At 41.6% G+C, this 19062-nt stretch overlaps 1 protein-coding gene across 1 annotated transcript in view; it reads right to left on the bottom strand.

Annotated features, from left to right (window-relative positions):
- Nucleotides 1-19062, bottom strand: part of lama1 (laminin, alpha 1) — a 309926-nt gene that overhangs the window by 23816 nt on the left and 267048 nt on the right. The window contains 5 exon segments of the mRNA XM_034180072.1: nucleotides 2264-2413; nucleotides 7186-7375; nucleotides 9499-9605; nucleotides 9698-9869; nucleotides 9962-10156. Of these exon segments, the coding sequence (XP_034035963.1) occupies nucleotides 2264-2413; nucleotides 7186-7375; nucleotides 9499-9605; nucleotides 9698-9869; nucleotides 9962-10156 (814 nt within the window).

Below are 19062 nucleotides of genomic sequence, written 5' to 3'. Positions count from 1 at the left end.
GCTGATCATTTTAATGAATATTTTGTTAATGTAGGTAGAAATCTTGATACTAAGATTGATCCAATGAGTGATAAATTCATTGCAAATAAGATAATATTTAATAAAAATGTGTCAATGTTTGTTGGTGCAACGAATGAAAGGAAATTATTGATTGGTGCAGAACTCAAAAAGTAAGAATCTACGGATTTAATAATTTGGATATGGCTCTTTTGAAAGAAATTGTTGACTGTATTGTAAAACCTTTTACTTACATTTGTAATAAATCCTTAAGTTTAGGTAAATTCCCTTCACGAATGAAAATAGCCAAAGTAATTCCCTTTATTTAAGTCTGGTGACAAACATATTTTTTCTAATTATAGACCTATTTCACTTTACCTCAATTTTCAAAAATATTGGAGAAAATTTTTGTTAAAAGGTTAAATAATTATTTACTTAAGTATGAGATATTGTGTGAAGAGCAATATGGGTTTAGAAAATCTAGGACTACTTCACATGCACTGATGGATTTTGTGGAAAATATTGCGACTGCAGTTGATAATAAGCAATATACTGTAGGTGTTTTTTTGATTTGCAGAAAGCATTTGATACTGTTAATTATGAAATTCTGAAAAATAAATTGGTGAAATATGGAATCAGAGGTTTAGCATATGATTGGATTGATAGTTATTTACATGGTCGGTATCAGTATGTTCAATATAATAGCATTGATTCTGAATTCAGGGAAATCACGTGTGGGGTGCCTCAAGGTTCGGTGTTAGGTCCTTTGTTATTTATTTTATATATAAATTATATTTGTTTGGTTTCACGGGTATTGAGGTGCATTCTTTTTGCTGATGATACGACTGTGTTTTGTAGCGGGGATAATCTTGAACAGCTTTTGGACATTATGGAAGATGAACTGGGGAAATTTATGGCTTGGTTTAATGCTAATAAATTGTCACTTCATCTTGGAAAAACTAAATGCATGATTTTTGGAAATAAATTTATGTCCAAATGTAAAAATGTTACTATCAATAATATCGAAATACAGACAGTATCTGAGTATAAATTCTTAGGTGTTATAATTGATAATAGACTTTGTTGGAAACCCCATATAAATTATATAAAGTTAAAAATGTCCAAATCTATTGCTATTATGTATAGGGTTCGGGACATATTGTCCCAGGTTGGGTTACTTACATTATATCATGCTTTAATTGTACAATATATGATACATTGTATTGAACTTTGGGGTAATACCTATAAATCTAACACTAATCCTGTATTTCTTCTACAAAAACGTGCCATCAGAATTATTGGTAATATACATCATTTTGAGTCAACACATTCTATGTTTAGGAATTTAAATTTATTGAAATTTAGGGATTTAGTGGATTATATTCTGATACAAACTTTGTACAAAGCTAATAACCAGGCTTTGCCCTTTTATGTCCAGAACTTGTTTAAGAGTAGGGAATTGGGATATAGATTACGTGGTTGTATGGTATTTAAGAAGCCTCCTGTACGTACTAATGTTAAGGGGTTTTGTGCTTCAGTTAGAGGGGTGAAGATTTGGAATGAATGTCCTGTGGAAATTAAATTATGTGGTTCATTGGCCTGTTTTAAGAAGTGTTATAAAAAATTTATAATTTCTGGTTATAATAATGGTGAATAATATATTTGTTTCTTTTTTGCCTTTGTATTTTGGTTTGTTAATAGTGCTACATTTGTATTGTGTGTGATTGTGTTTGCATTTAAATATTGTATGATGTACGGGGTGGGCGTTTATAAGCTTCTGCCCACACCCTTTCAGTTGCATTGTTGGGTTATTTGTTTGTTATTTGTTTGAGTTTGTTTTATATGTTTAAATTTTTTGTGTTTTTTGATGTGTCTTATAAATTACAGACTCTGTTGCTGTTGTAGTTGCTGCAGTTGCTGCTGATGCTGCTGCTATTTCTGTCGCTGAATAAAAATAAATAAATTCAAATTCAAATGTACAGAACAGATGTAAAGCTCTTCAACCTGAGCCAACTGAGAACCAAGAAGAACATCACCACCACTTGACTCCAGACAAACAACACAGAGGAGAAAGAGGAAGGAGAGAGAGCAAGATCCTGACTGGCAGAAGCTTCCAGAAGGAACCACTGCCAGAAACAGTACGCATTAAAACTGGACCTGTTCAGTCATCTATGGGTCCACCGTCCTGTCCAGGAACCAACTAAGAGACAATCTTCCTCACAAACGAGGTATTGCCACGGTGTGTGTGTGTGTTTGTGTGTCTTACCTTCATCTTGCGGGTGTGGTGTTTGTCTGGGATTCCGCCCACATAAATCCTGCTGTCCACATCAAGCTGTTTTCCTTTAACTGATTCCAGTTTGGGAATTGAACCATCAACTGACAGAGACATGGCTCGCCGGCTCACCTCAGCACTCATCTGAGAAACAATTACAAGAAAAAGGCAGTGTGAGTAAATCAGGACCTGACCGGTTGGTGTCGCGTGGGCGTGGTTTTGGAGTGCAGCGTAAAAGTTGATTAATGTCGTTATTTTCTGTGATCAGTCGGTTTCCTCAAATTTTCAATCTGCTGATGAAGAAGCTCTGTTCAGACTGTGAAGCTTTCATGAAACTGTCCAAAATGGACTCAGTCGCTCACAATGTGAGACTTCAATAAGAGTTCAATTCTTCTAGTAGCTAACAAGCAGGCTAGCTAGCCCGGTGATGTGAGGTTGGAGGTTAGCTTATGAGTGAGACGGTGTTCAAGATTACAACTCGGAACTTATTATCCAGCCAGCAACTGATTACGCTAACAAATAAGCCAGCGAGCATACTCCTATCACTTTAGCGATTACAACCCCAATTCCAATGAAGTTGGGACGTTGCAAATATTTGCACAAAAACAATAAGGTTTATCAGTTTGAACATTAAATATCTTGTCTTTGTGGTGTATTCAATTGAATATAGGTTGAAGAGGATTTGAAAATCATTGTATTCTGTTTTTATTTACATTTTACACAACGTCCCAACTTCAATGGAATTGGGGTTGTACTAAACCAAATTAGCTAGTCTGTTATTAAGGGTTGTGTTTTATGAACAAATACACTATTGAGATATTTAAAACCGAGAACGCGGTCTGAAAACAAGCCAGTCTGTAATCATGCTAAAATGTTCATTGGGTTGTTCACAAGTTTACTAAATAATTTTGTCCCATCGATGAAGATGAGCACCATGTGCAGGTCACAGATTGTGACGCTCGCCTGCAGTGTGGTGATGTAATACACTGGACTCCTACTGTGTGATGTGTCCAGAAATCACCGTCAATTTCAAATTATTTCAATTTATTTCATTTAATATTGTGCCAAATCACAACAAAGTTTCCTCCAGATGCTTCACACAAGTAAGGTCTAACCTTACCAACCCCCAGAGCAAGAACACAGGCGACACTGGCAAGAAAAAAAACTCCCTCTGATGATTTGAGGAAGAAACCTCAAGCAAACCGGACTCAAAGGGGTGACCCTCTGCTTGGGCCAAGATACAGACATAAATACTGACACAAAAACAAATTCCTAATAAAATGAATTTAAAGGAGTAAGACTTTTTATTCACCCTAGGGACACAAAGTAGTCCTGCACCCTGAGAACACAGAGCCCGGGGCGGTACGTAGGGTTTAATTAGGTCAGCTAAGTAGGGAGGTGCCAGTCTGTGAACAATTTTATAGGTTAGTAGCAGAACCTTAAAATCTGATCTCACTGGGACAGGAAGCCAGTTAAGAGATGCCAAAATGGGTGTAATGTGGTCAAACTTGCTTCGTGTCAAAAGTCTGGCTGTAGCATTTTGAACCAATTGGAGACCCCTAATGCTGGACTGCAGTAAATCAGAAAATAGAACATTGCAGTAGTCCAATCTAGAAGAGATAAACACACGAATCAGAGTCTCAGTATCAGCCACAGACAGGATGGGACGAATCTTCACTGAGTTATGCTTGTTTTGGTTGACCGTAGCATGACGTAGCATAACCCCCGGGGGAAGATATCCAGGGTGGGGAGGGGAGATATCCTAGGATATTGCATTAATGCGTGATGGATGATTTTGAACATTTCAAAATTTCCTTTGCATACTTGCACAAACCTGCGCACAGTTTACAAGGAGTTTGAGACGGGTTTACTCTCGTGCACGGCAGAGTGCCTGCAAGTGCACGGATCAAAGTCATGCAAGTGTCAGGAGGCCTTTACTCTCCTAAAGATAGTCATCACCACACCCATGATCACTGCAGAAGCTGAGAGGTGCTTCTCCACTTTGAAAAGAATCAAAACGTTTCTCAGAAACACCCTGAACCAGGACAGGCTGAAGGCACTGGACACACTGTCAACGGAAAACAAACTGCTGACGGAGCTGATGGACTTTAATCAGAGGGTCATTGAAAAATTTGCAGTCCACAAAGAAAGGAGAGCAACATTTTGTTCAGTGTCTCTGAATGGTGTTGGGCAGCAATAAAGTTGGTTGTGTTTAGGGGAGATGATGGTCTAGTGGTTAAGCGTGGTCTTGAGACCAGAGGATCCCGGTTCAAATCCAAGCCTGACAGGAAAATCACTAAGGGCCCTTGGGCAAGGTCTTTAATCCCCTAGTCCGGTGTCTGGTCCAGGTGTGTAGTGAGCGCCTTGTATGGCAGAACCCTGACATCAGGGTGAATGTGAGGCATTACTGTAAAGCACTTTGAGTGTCTGATGCAGATGGAAAAGCGCGTAATAAATGCAGTCCATTTACCATTTGTGTTGTGATTTTGATTTCTTTAGTTTGTTCTTTTGTTGCCCCCCCGTATGAAGTCCTTTTTTACTTTGTTTCCTCCAAAATTTAAATTAATTTAAATCTGTTTCCTCCTTAAAATTTTTAGCACCAGCCGCCAGTGGTTCTGTCTTGTCGTAAATTTCGTGGACATCCCTGGAAAAGACGTCATCTTAAAGGCAGCACATGTTGCTCTAAAATCTCAGTGTACTTTTCCGCATTTATGCTGCATCACAGAGTGTAAATGACCTTTGACATGGACACGGACAAAACCCCAGACCAGGACAGACTCTGGATTTTTGACTTGTTGCTGATAACAGCCTCGATGGTCCTTTTTGTATTTTGGCTGGAGCAAATAGTGTCATTTCTTCCCAAGATCTTGAATATCAACTCTTTGGACCAAAATACACGTTTCCACTGTGTGATGGACTAACCCAGGTACCTCTGAGCCCTGATAAGTAGATGCTGCTTCTGGACAAGGTTAACATCAGACTTCTTTTTAGCACAGTAAACTTTTAAGTGGCATGTGTGAAAGTAACTCCATATTTTAGTGCTCGACAAAGGTTTCCCAAAGTAATCTCTTGCCCATGTGGTTATATCAGCTATTGATGAATGATGGTTCTTGAGTGCTGTCTGAGGGATCAGTGATCACAGGTGATCAGCTTCGTATTCCTTCATGTACTGAAATTTTTATTTATTTATTTATCATGACTCGAAATGAAGTTGACCAAATATATATATATCTTTGGTGTATCCACAGGGATGAAAATCTTCTGTGGATCTGCGGATTTCTGAGTTTTAGGACCATTTCTGAGATCAGCGTAAATCCGGGGTGTGCAGTGGGGCCAGCCGTACTTGTTAAATCTTTCCTCATATGCACGGAACCGCAGTGCTGAAACTGCACACTAAAACGCGCGATGTCATTGGTCACTTTTTCTATAACAGTGAGCTTTCAGAATATCAGAATCTCTGTAACTCTAAAGTCACTGAAAGTACCTGGACATTTTGAATTTCTGCAAGTTTTGGTGTGTTGAGCTGCATCTGTAACGTGGCCAAAATTACAGAGAGAGAGAGGACGAAGACCACGTTAAAGACATCGATAGGGGTGTTGTAAAAAAAAAAAAAAAAAAAAAAAAAGGGTTTAAGTGGACATGTTTGGACAGGGAGGTGGACAGGACAAAGACAAGACTCATTTGAATTCATCTGCAAGGTTGAGCTCCCCAGTAAAGTCCTCTGCACGTCAGGGTCGGATTTCTTCAACAAAACCTTGGAAGAGCACTGCAAGACAAAGAAACCTGTCACCAAATTAATATTAAACAGACTAATCTGCCCGGGTCCAGAGCGCAGAAGAAGCACCGCAAGCCCCAAAGCCCACAGCGCTGGGACCGCTCAGCGACGCCCAGTGATCAGGTGTGTGTCCGAGAATTCTATTCAGGCAATTCAAATGTGTTTGCAATCACTGAAATTTGTAAGTGTGGTGCAGTTACTGTGCACGTACTGAAGTGAAATTCAGTGAGCTGCAAAACCAGCGTTTGTGTACGAATTTGTCAAAATTTGTTTCCATGTTTTGTTTATTTCTTCATATAAAACCGCAAACTTAAAAAATATATATTTTATGGCTTTATTTTGACAAAATACTTTGTCTGAAAACGTGACTATATGGAGAAAATAAACAAACCCTTCTTCTTTTATGGAGTATAACAGCAGCCAGCATGTTATTGTTGCATTGCTGCCACCTGCTGCATCAGTCCGTTATAGCCTGCATGCTGAAATCGTCCTGCATCAGTTTTATTTTTTATTGTGGTGAATTCCACAGACTGCGGTCTAGCTGGTGCTCAGGACGTGTGTTTTTTAAATGATACTTTGCTGTTTGTGCCTGTGAGGTTTTCCTGCTGACTGACATCAGTAGTTGGGCTGCAAACTCACATGATCAGTGGTGGACACAGTTCAGCTAATCTGATAGCACATAATTATCAAAGCTAATGTTTTTGCTAGTGGATTCATTTTTTTAGATAAGTTTTAAATCCATCATCGGACCAATTATCTTCCGATAAATTTAGTTCTGCTAACTTTCAGTCCGATAACAAATGTTTGTAGCCACTGAGCAGACTGGCTGCCTGTCGCTTGCTGATGATGTCATCATTAAACGCAAAACGTGACGTGATTTTCAGTGTTTTTTCTTTGCCCATTCTCATCCCTGGTATCCTGTCTGTAATGAAAAAGAAGTCAAAGGTCTTTTGTTTGTTTGTGTGAATTGTCCATATCATTCCAATGTTTTCTGATTCAGGGTTATAACAGTTCAGAAGGAATATAAAAGTGTTCAACTTTGTGAAATAAGGTGAAAACAACTTTTGAAAAGCCCTTAAGCTCCGCCCACTGCCCCTCCTCCAGTTTTTAGTATTTGTTAGCATGCTAACAGTAAACTCACTGTGTGCCACTGTCCGTCATTCAGAACAACAGATGATGTCACAGAGGTGGGGCCTTTCCCCAAATCAGCTGAGAGCCTGACTTGTCCCGCCTCCATCCACAGGACGGCGTAGTCCATGTGCTTAGAGTGAGACAGGAGGATGAGGACACCGTCCTGAGCTTGGCTGCGGACTGACAACCTGAGAGACACACTACAGACAACAGAGTCTGTTACAGAGTAATCAGATTACTTCTGTAAGTTACAGTAACATCTGAACACAGGGGTCTGTTACAGAGTAAACATTACTTATGTATGGTTACAATAATGTCTGAACACGGGGTCTGTTACAGAGTAATCACATTACTTATGTATGGTTACAATAATGTCTGAACACGGGGTCTGTTACAGAGTAATCACATTACTTATGTATGGTTACAATAATGTCTGAACACGGGGTCTGTTACAGAGTAATCACATTACTTATGTATGGTTACAATAATGTCTGAACACGGGGTCTGTTACAGAGTAATCACATTACTTATGTATGGTTACAATAATGTCTGAACACGGGGTCTGTTACAGAGTAATCACATTACTTATGTATGGTTACAATAACGTCTGAACACGGGGTCTGTTACAGAGTAATCACATTACTTCTGCAGGTTACAGTAACGTCTGAACGGGGGGTCTGGTACAGAGTAATGTGATTACTTCTGCAGGTTACAGTAACGTCTGAACGGGGGGGTCTGGTACAGAGTAATGTGATTACTTCTGTAGGTTACAGTAACGTCTGAACACGGGGGTCTGTTACAGAGTAATGTGATTACTTCTGTAGGTTACAGTAACGTCTGAACACGGGGTCTGGTACAGAGTAATGTGATTACTTCTGTAGGTTACAGTAACGTCTGAACACGGGGGTCTGTTACAGAGTAATGTGATTACTTCTGTAGGTTACAGTAACGTCTGAACACGGGGTCTGGTACAGAGTAATGTGATTACTTCTGTAGGTTACAGTAACGTCTGAACACGGGGTCTGGTACAGAGTAATGTGATTACTTCTGTAGGTTACAGTAACGTCTGAACACGGGGGTCTGGTACAGAGTAATGTGATTACTTCTGTAGGTTACAGTAACGTCTGAACACGGGGGTCTGGTACAGAGTAATGTGATTACTTCTGTAGGTTACAGTAACGTCTGAACGGGGGGGTCTGGTACAGAGTAATGTGATTACTTCTGCAGTTTACAGTAACGTCTGAACGGGGGGTCTGGTACAGAGTAATGTGATTACTTCTGCAGGTTACAGTAACGTCTGAATGGGGGGGTCTGGTACAGAGTAATGTGATTACTTCTGTAGGTTACAGTAACGTCTGAACACGGGGGTCTGTTACAGAGTAATGTGATTACTTCTGTAGGTTACAGTAACGTCTGAACACGGGGGTCTGTTACAGAGTAATGTGATTACTTCTGCAGGTTACAGTAACGTCTGAACGGGGGGGTCTGTTACAGAGTAATGTGATTACTTCTGTAGGTTACAGTAACGTCTGAACACGGGGGTCTGTTACAGAGTAATGTGATTACTTCTGTAGGTTACAGTAACGTCTGAACACGGGGGTCTGTTACAGAGTAATGTGATTACTTCTGTAGGTTACAGTAACGTCTGAACACGGGGGTCTGTTACAGAGTAATGTGATTACTTCTGTAGGTTACAGTAACGTCTGAACACGGGGGTCTGGTACAGAGTAATGTGATTACTTCTGTAGGTTACAGTAACGTCTGAACACGGGGGTCTGTTACAGAGTAATGTGATTACTTCTGTAGGTTACAGTAACGTCTGAACACGGGGGTCTGTTACAGAGTAATGTGATTACTTCTGTAGGTTACAGTAACGTCTGAACACGGGGGTCTGTTACAGAGTAATGTGATTACTTCTGTAGGTTACAGTAACGTCTGAACACGGGGGTCTGTTACAGAGTAATGTGATTACTTCTGTAGGTTACAGTAACGTCTGAACACGGGGGTCTGTTACAGAGTAATGTGATTACTTCTGTAGGTTACAGTAACGTCTGAACACGGGGGTCTGTTACAGAGTAATGTGATTACTTCTGTAGGTTACAGTAACGTCTGAACACGGGGGTCTGTTACAGAGTAATGTGATTACTTCTGTAGGTTACAGTAACGTCTGAACACGGGGGTCTGTTACAGAGTAATGTGATTACTTCTGTAGGTTACAGTAACGTCTGAACACGGGGGTCTGTTACAGAGTAATGTGATTACTTCTGTAGGTTACAGTAACGTCTGAACACGGGGTCCTCTCTGGAGCATCATGACCTCTCACCTTTTGCGTACTTTGCTGGGGTTGATGCTGAAGGTCATGTGACTGTGTTTGGACAAACCAAACTGAGCAGCCGATGGCAGGAAGCTTGGCTCTGTGTCTGACGTGCACTGCAGCACGTGCACATCAACAAACAGGAAGTGATTAGTGCAGTCATTAAAAAGAGTTCCACAAATAAACAAAACCTAAATAACTCATTTACTGCTTTTAGGGAGCTGAGCAGGGTGGGCGGGGCTATCAGCATATGGGCAGGGTCAGGAGTTGGGTCTATATCCTGGTCATCAGGAAGCACCGCCCCTGTGTCCTTCTCCTCTAACAGACACCTATCGAGCTCCACCCCTTCATACCGAACAGCACCTGATAGGTCAATCAATCTGGAGGAAGCCGTCAATCACAACAGCAATTAGCGAATCAGAAACAGACAGTGAGAGGTGTGTGTGTGTGTGTGTGTGTGTGTGTGTCTTACACGCCGCTCACAGCTAGGTTCTGGATGCAGCCTCTGAAGGACCTGGAGACCTTCTGTAATCTGATTGGTAGATGGGACTGCTCTTCTGATGGCAGCCCACCAATGAAAAAGGAGGACAGGGACAGACGGGAAAATCTGTCTGCTGGTAGAGAGACAGATTCTATGTGGTCCTCGTCCACCTGGAGAGAGAGAGACCTGAGAGACAAATAGTCAGAAATCACCTTTGACCCCCAAGTGTGTGTGGTCAGCCTACCAGTGGAGGCGCTACAGCCCCTCACAAAAACATTCTCCGGTGGAAAACAGGAACAATAATAATAAATAATAATGATGTGGATTTATAGAGCGCTTTACAAGTTACATGGCGGTGTAACGATTCATCTACGACATCGATGTATCGATTTATACTCCTATGATCCAACTACATTGATCTGTGCTCGGCAAGTTGGCCTTCCGGGCGATTACTTTTAAACGATCTAATATTGTTTAAAAAGGTAATCAATTGATTGTATGAGGAAATAACACACTGGATTTAAGTATTGATTGTATGAGGAAGTAACACACTGGATTTAAGTATGGCAGATTTTATATGGATGTGCTTTTTAGCACTTTTAATAAAGACGTTAAACGTCACAGGAGATCTCACCCTGTCCTCTGTGTCTTCCTCTGTCTCTCCAACCACCTGCATGTCCTCCCTCAGCACATCCATAAACCTCCTCTTTGTCCTTCCTCTTCTCCTCCTGCCTGGTGGCTCCATCCTCAGCATCCTTCTCCCTATATACCCTGGGTCCCTCCTCTGCACATGTCCAAATCATCTCAATCTCGCCTCTCTGACTTTGTCTCCAAACCGTCCCACCTGAGCTGTCCCTCTGATATGTTCATTCCTAATCTTGTCCTTTCTTGTCAATCCCAAAGAGAATCTCAACATCTTCAGCTCCGCCTCCTGTCTTTTTGGTAGCGCCACCATCTCTACGTAAGCCGTCCAACATAGCTGGTCTCACTACTGTCTTGTAAACTTCCTCCTTCACTCTTACTGATAGAATGTCAGATAAAATATGGGAGGGGCTAAAAGAAGTTAAGGTGGAAACCTGGGAGGGACCAAACGCGTGCTCAGGTAATAAACAAGAGGTCAGAGTCAGTGATGGGAATAACGGTGTTAAAATAAATGCACTTACAAACGGCCTTATTGTTTTCTGTAACGGTAATCTAATGAATTACTGTTTCCTTCTGTCTTGACCCTTGTAGAGAAGAACCAAGGGTCTACAAGGGTCAAGACAGAAGTCAGACTACCAGAGCAAGAATTTTAGCTGAGGAAGCCTCCGCGATTTGAAGCGAAACGTCCTCACGTCAAACAACCCAGTCCAGTCGAAGATTCAAGCTTTTCTACAACAGCTGAACAGCATAAAAACAGTCAAAAAAGAGGGAACAAGGCTACAAAGAAAAACTCAGAGCCTTCAAGATGATCTCACCCTCACCTTCTGAAAACTGAAGTTTATCTACTTCATCTTTACTATTTATGACTGTTTTTAAATCAGGTTATTGGTAAATAATAAGTAAATAAGGTTTCCGACAGGCACTTTGACAGTGTGGTGTCAGCCGTAAAGAGCCTCCTTCACTGACCGATGAAGAAGCTGCCTTTGGAGGTGAAGCAGGGTCGACTGCCGAGACCCCTACCTTGGAGGTTAGGACTATCTCAGTTTGATTTCTATTTTTTCTATGATGTTCTTTGTTTAATAGTTTTCGGGGGTGCGAGGAGATTTTTAGTAAGCAACAGTACAGGCAGAGAGGACCACAAATAAAATAAGGAATTCTTCTGACGGCGAAACAGTAACTGAACAGGAACAATTCAACAATGTTTTCAGGAGCATTATAAAAGTCTATATTCTTAACCTTACAAAGACAATAATCAGGATGTCAAAACCTTCTTGTCCAAACTACAACTACCAACACTGACAGAGGAACAAAATAAAAAGTTATTATCCACAATAAGCAAAGAAGAAATGTAGATGCACAGCAGTTAAAAATTTGAAGGGAGGAAGACGGTTTTGGACCAGAATGGTACAAAATAATGCAGGACTACTTGGTCCAAACTGTGCTGAAAGCATTCAACAGTACTCCCCCTCCCATGGAGTGAAGCAATAATTTCTATCATCCCAAAAGAAGGAAATGATAGATTAAATGTGATAACTATCATCCAATTTGTGTTTTAATAAATAAAGACTATAAATTGTTCACCTCTATTACGTCAAAGAGACTTGAAACAATTTTACTAGGATTAATTACATAAAGATCAAACAGGTTTCAAACAAAGACTCAAGATAGTATCAGGAGGGTTCGACCCATGATGAGGCAAGCTGATGAACACAAATTACAGACCTTAGCGTGACGTTTAGATGCTGAAAAGACGTTTGATTCAGTGAAGTGGACCTTTTTATAGAAGGTGCTTGAAAAAAATTGGCTTTGATAAATCTAGAATTGATGATATTTCAGGTTTATACTATAAGCCAACAGCTAGGATCAGAATTAATGGAGACGTCACTGAATCGTTCATATTGGAGCGCGGGACACGATGAGGTTGCTGCATCTCGCCACTCCTCTTCACCTTGTTTATTGAACCTTTAACCCGATGGATCAGACAGAGACGGGATGTGATTGGAGCACTGAGAGCAGGAGGGGAACAAAAACCGGCACTTTTTACTGACAATTTATTATTAACAATATCTTCCCCCACTCAGGCTCTCCCCAAAATCATGAAGGTATTGTCACATTATGGCTCCTCTTCAGGGTACAGGGTTAATGTAAATAAAACACAGGTACCAATGACCAGAACAAATCAAGGACTGTTATAAATGGAAATGGGATGCAGACAGTATCAAATACCTCGGGGTGATATTACATCGAGACTTTGGTAGAATGTTTGAAGCTAACTATGGCCCTGTGAATATACAAATAAAATCAGATATCCAGAGGTGGAATATCATACCTCGAGGATTGATTCAATTAGATTAAACATCCTTCCCCGAGTGCCGTACTTATTTCAAAGCTTACCAACTCCAACACCCCAAAAGCAGTTTGTAGAGGGGGGCAGACTGCTGCCAAAATACATGTGGAAAGGAACAAAAAGTGAGTTAAATATAAAACCTACAACTGAAAAAAAGATGGGGGGGGGGGGGCTCACTTGTTAACAAGAATATTATTGTGCTGCCCAGTTGAGATGTTTGTGTTCTACAGATTACATCACAGGATGGAAAGATCTGGAGCAGATTAATGTTAAGACAATACCAATTAAAGCCTTATTAGCTGAAATCAAATTACAGAATAAAATTCACGTCACAGATGAAACCATATCTCTTGTAATGATATCTGCCTGGAATGAAGCCATTAAGCTGTGTGGTTTGATGGACACCTCAAAATTTTTAAGCTGGTGTGCATATGATCCAGATTTTACCCCAAATCAACATGATGACAGATTCAAGAGTTGGGGGATTATTGTTCATTTGTCCACATGGGGGCACTCCAGTGTTTTGAAACCTTGCAGAGACTAAACAACTAAACAAAATCATATCAAGATTATACCACAGCATCCTGCGGTGTCAAAAAGATAACACTATGTTAAAGAGAAGTGAGAAAAATATGAGATTTTTCATCCTCCCCGGGGTTTGGGTGCCAATTATTTCCATATTTTTTGGGACTGCCAAGTCACCCGTCAGTCCTGGTTGAGAACACAGGAACATATACAGAATGTTTTCTCAGCTGCTTTTCCTCTAACTTTTGAAACCCTTTTATCTGTGTAACTTGTGTGTGTGTATATAAATAAATTAAAATAAATCAATAAAAATAAATAAGTAACATACCGGAGGACAAATTGAACTCTAAAGATAAGAAATTTCTATACATTTTATTGGCAGCAAGCAAGAAGGCCCTGACGAGGAGAAGATTCAAACCAGAACCATCGAGGGCTGGATGAAGATAGTCCGAGAGATAAACACGGACATTTTCTACCGTATGTGGAATATGTAAAACCTATTAGGTCTGACTGTCTGTGAGTTGTTCTCACCCTCACACTTGTGTAGGTGGGACTGTGGTTTGGTGCCCCCCCCCCCACTTAGATTAGTTGTAAAGTTGTATTTGATAAAGCAAAAGTATTGTACAGAGTGAAACTTTGTGAAATTTGACATGCTTTATCAATAAAAGTGTTAATAAAAATAAATAAATCAATCAATTAATTAATTAAAAAACGCTGCAAATTTGAAGCAATGATCGTGAAGCTGGAAGTTTGGTGCCGCAGAGACAACGTTCACATGATCAACCTGCCGGAAAAAGCTGGGAACGGTGATGCTGTGGACTTTATTTCATCCTCACATCGGACCAGAGCACAGCACCGGATTCTGCACCCTGATCTGTAAGAGTTTACGTGACACAGACTGAGACGGCATCCTGAAAGCAGCCAGAGGTGCTCGCATCGAGGTCAGCGTCAAAGAAACCCGCTTTGCCGTGGACTACAGTAACTACACCATCAAATGGCGACACTCTTTTTCCCAAGTAATGGAGTCAGTGAGAAAACTCAGCTTCATTCTGTTCCTGACTTACCCGGAAAAACTGAAGCTGTCCCATGGATCAGAAGTGCAGATGTTTGGAACCCAGGCTGAGGACGTCCAGACCCACCAGCAGACTCATGAAGGAATCTGATGTCTGACACTCTGAACTAATCACATGGGATCTCTGGATAAGTGTCACATGGATTAAATCCCAGGAGGCTCTGTTATAGTCAGGGCTGTGAAATGAAAATTGTAAAATCCGACGGGGGGTCTGGGGGGTGCAGCTCCCCAGGAGCCGGGGTCTAGGACCTTGTGGGGCCCCAGAAACCAAATTAAATTTTCATCTACTGATTTTCAACATCTCCTGGAAGAACAAATCTCAAAATTAGTGTATATTTAAATGATCCTAGATTCACCCCTTCATTTGAACCATCAATGATCATGTTGAAATAACAGAATACGACATGGAAGTAGGACCTGGAATGATTTTCCTTTTCATTGTAAACCAAATTATGCATTAACTCAGAACAATTAAACTACATGAAATTCATGAAGACTGAAAACACTGTTAAAGTATTTCAAAAAGAATAGAATATTTTAAAAATCAGGGTAAAATATCAATAACATACCTAATAATAAAAAGCCACACATTCTTGTGTAAATTGCTGTAAATCCACTCAAAGCCACAATGTCTTTTTTCCCATGAAAAAAGTCTACATTAATAAAAACTAATTTACATTGTTGTGTAAATTCATGTAGCCTAAATTCATTCAAAGCCACAATGTCTTTTTTCAATCAAAGAAAGTCGAGATTAATGAAAGAAAAAAAGGCACATAATCTTTTCTGAAATTCTGTTTGAACAGCACAATGTTTCTTTTCCAGAGAGAGAAAAAAATTCTTACCAGTTTGTTTTTCCCGTTTATCTTTCAGGTGTGTTCATGAAGTCACCAACAATTCCACGGATTCTTGTCCTTATCAGACTTTTTCAAACCGTCTTTCTCGCCACCTTCGCTCTGTCTGATGTCGCTCCGTGACACAGACATGCTGCTAAATTCTTCTTTTAAAAACTTGAAAGTTCTAAAACTCTGCGATGTCCACATGCTACGTTTAGCTAAGCTTCGCACAGGAGCCACACAGCGTCACCGCAGCAACCAACCAGTCCCGCTTTACGACAACTGTCGTAACAGCTAGACTTTGAGTGGCTTTTATTCTCCTCGAAACTCTGCGGATCCGAGGAAACTGATTTGTATCTGTAACACACAGATCAGTGTCCGCGGAATTATAAAACTTGCATGATGTAAAAAAAGAGAATGCTTTGCGATAAGCATTTTAAAAACTCAGTAACGATCACAATTAAAGAGTACAACACTAACAGTCCCGCCCCCCTCCCCATGAGGAAATCTGTGGAATTCCGCGGAGTTTTCACAGCCCTGAATAGTTGAACTATTAGTAACTTCAGTGTTGCAGTGAATTTTCACATCTTTTGTTTGGCCAAAAAATCTCAAAGAACTCTAACGCTGATGGATAATTTTCATTTTGCACTATGGACAATTTCAGCTGTTTTTCTTTTGATGACATGAGAGTAATGCACGTGTTAGATGCAAGTTTGCATTTATTTTATTTTATTCCTATTTTATTTCTTTTTTGGGGGGGGGGGAGGGGGTGACATGGGGTTGTATATCTGGATCTTCACATCTCTGATTATAATGCAGGAACACAAACTCTGCCCAGTACTGTCTGTTATAGTAACTACATGCTACACATAGCTAGCTGGAACATAAACGGTAAGTGCTCAGTGCGTCTCGATAGGTTTAAGAGACATAAGATTGACATGGTCTTCAATCAGGAGTCTCATTTTAAACACTCTGATAAACACCTGTAGAATCATTCTTACTCTACTCCACCTGCAGCTGCTTTCTACTCTAAAAGCTGCAGTGCGCTGGTGGTGCACTGGCGGTGCGGTGGCAGTATGCTGGCGGTGCGGTGGCAGTGTGCTGGCGGTGCGGTGGCAGTGTCCTGGCGGTGCAGTGGCGGTGCGGTGGCAGTGTGCTGGTGGTGCGGTGGCAGCGCGGTGGCAGCATGCTGGCAGCGCGGTGGCAGCATGCTGGCAGCGCGGTGGCAGCGCGGTGGCGGTGCGGTGGCAGTGTGCTGGCGGTGCGGTGGCAGCGTGCTGGCAGCGCGGTGGCGGCACGGTGGCAGCGTACTGGCAGCGCGGTGGCAGTGTGGTGGCGGCACTGTGGCAGCGTGCTGGCAGCGTGGTGGCGGCACGGTGGCAGCGTACTGGCAGCGCGGTGGCAGCGCGGTGGCAGCGTGCTGGCGGCGCGGTGGCAGTGTGCTGGTGGTGCGGTGGCAGTGTGCTGGCGGTGCGGTGGCAGTGCGGTGGCGGCACTGTGGCAGCGTGCTGGCAGCGTGGTGGCGGCACGGTGGCAGCGTACTGGCAGCGCGGTGGCGGCGCGGTGGCAGTGTGCTGGTGGTGCGGGTGGCAGTGTGCTGGCGGTGCGGTGGCAGTGCTGAGATGTAGCTGATCCTTACCAACAAGTGGAAGTGAAAGTGAAAATGAAAGTGAGGATGGTCGTATTGCCTACATTAAAACAAATATATATGTCCAGAAAATAGCATTTCTATGTACATATACCACAACTTTTTGCTCAGAGTTCTTTGGCACAATTAGTAAGACATTATATGACCTGCAGGACTTTTCAGTTATAACTGGAGCTGACATGAACGCCGTCCTCGATCCCTTACTTGATAGATCTGGTGCACCTCCCCAACAGATTCCTCCTTCTACAGCTGCCTGTCAAGGTTTAGTTGACGATTTCACTCTCACAGATCTATTCAGAGCTACAAACCTTCATCAAGACAGTATAGTTTTTATTCACACAGACACAAAACCTGCTGAAGGACAGATTATTGACTGGCCTCTGCATTCTCATATTCTGAACTTCATTCAACTATGATTCATCTGAACTCTTTATCTGACCGTCGTGTCGTCACATCACAGCTTACACTTGCCAAGACTCCCACTAAAGCCACAAGATGGCGCTTTAACACACATGACTCCAAAACAAGGATCACTGTGATCATTTTAGAAAAACCTTTAAAACATTTATCTCAGGGAACACTAATTCAGGAGAGGACCCTCGAGTTCTCTGGGGCACAATGAAAGGATTTGTGAGAAATATAACTATCTCCTTCACTTCATACCTCAACCGAGCAAGACTGAGCAAAATTAATATACATGAAAATGAAGTGCAAAGACTCGAACAGGATCAGCAAGGGGACGGCACCACAGAGGACAACCAAAAGAAAATCAGCGCAGTCAGAGTGAGTTTGAAGAACATTTTTAGACTACGAGCTGAATTTAAGATACATAGGAATAGAAACTACACCGCTGGGTTCCTTTTTTCACCCTTTTTGAATTTTTTTCTTTATTTATGATGACAATATAACTGTATTGTTGCCTGATTGATACACCTGTCTATTACTCTAAAACAAGAAAAAGTTCACAATTTATAAAATTACAATTTAAAAAAATTACTGACAATAAAATGAGGCACATTATAATAATTAAGACCACTGAAGCTGCTTTCATCTCTCAGCTGCAAAATATGTTTGTTTTTTTCTTTTCTTTGGTGAGGGGGCAGGCGGCACGGTGGATTAGTGGTTAGTGGTTCGATTCAAACCCGTGATCTTTCTGTGTGGCATTTGCATGTTCTCCCCGTGTTTGTGTGGGTTCCGTCCGGGTGCTCCGGCTTCCTCCCACATCCACAGACACGCAGGTTAGATGGACTGGAAACTTTAAATTGTCTGTAGGTGTGGCTGTGTTTGTCTGTATGTGACCCTGTGACAGACTGGCGTCCTGTCCAGGGTGAACCCGCCTCACGCCCTGTGACTGCTGGGATAGGCTCCGCCCCACACAACTCTTAATTAGAGTAAGCAGTTGAAGATGAATGAGGTGATGGGGCGGGGCAACCGCATAGGTGATGGTGACTGGTTACAGAAGAGTAAAATTTCATGGTAAGCCAATGAGAGACAGAGGTGGGCGGGAGTATACACACACACACACACACACACACACACACACACACACACACACACACACACACACACACACACACACACACACACACACAGCATAGATATTATTTTCTCTTCACTGAGACAAAAGGCAAGAATAAACATTTTAGATTTATTTGATGTCCAGTTGAGATGCAATAAATGTCCAAAGTTCTAAAATACTGTATGTATTATGTTTGACTGTTCTATATAAACATAGTAATGATAATATCTAGAATAATATATTAAATTGATGGGTGTCTTGTCTCACGTTGTCCCACAATAACATAACAATCATGTACATCAGTGAACAGTGTTTACTGTTAATTTACCGTTTACCATCCTCTACGGCTGAGTGGGCTGGGGTCTGAGTCTGGGACTGGGGTCTGAATATGGGACTGGGGTCTGAATATGGGACTGGGGTCTGAGTCTGGGACTGGGGTCTGAGTGTGGGGTCTGAGTCTGGGACTGGGGTCTGAGTCTGGGACTGGGGTCTGAGTGTGGGGTCTG

This window comes from Thalassophryne amazonica, chromosome 1, assembly GCF_902500255.1.
Source record: "Thalassophryne amazonica chromosome 1, fThaAma1.1, whole genome shotgun sequence".
In the NCBI taxonomy this organism is placed as follows: Eukaryota; Metazoa; Chordata; class Actinopteri; order Batrachoidiformes; family Batrachoididae; genus Thalassophryne; species Thalassophryne amazonica.
Note: the sequence above shows the minus strand (reverse complement) of the source record. Positions and strands in the feature narration are given on the sequence as shown.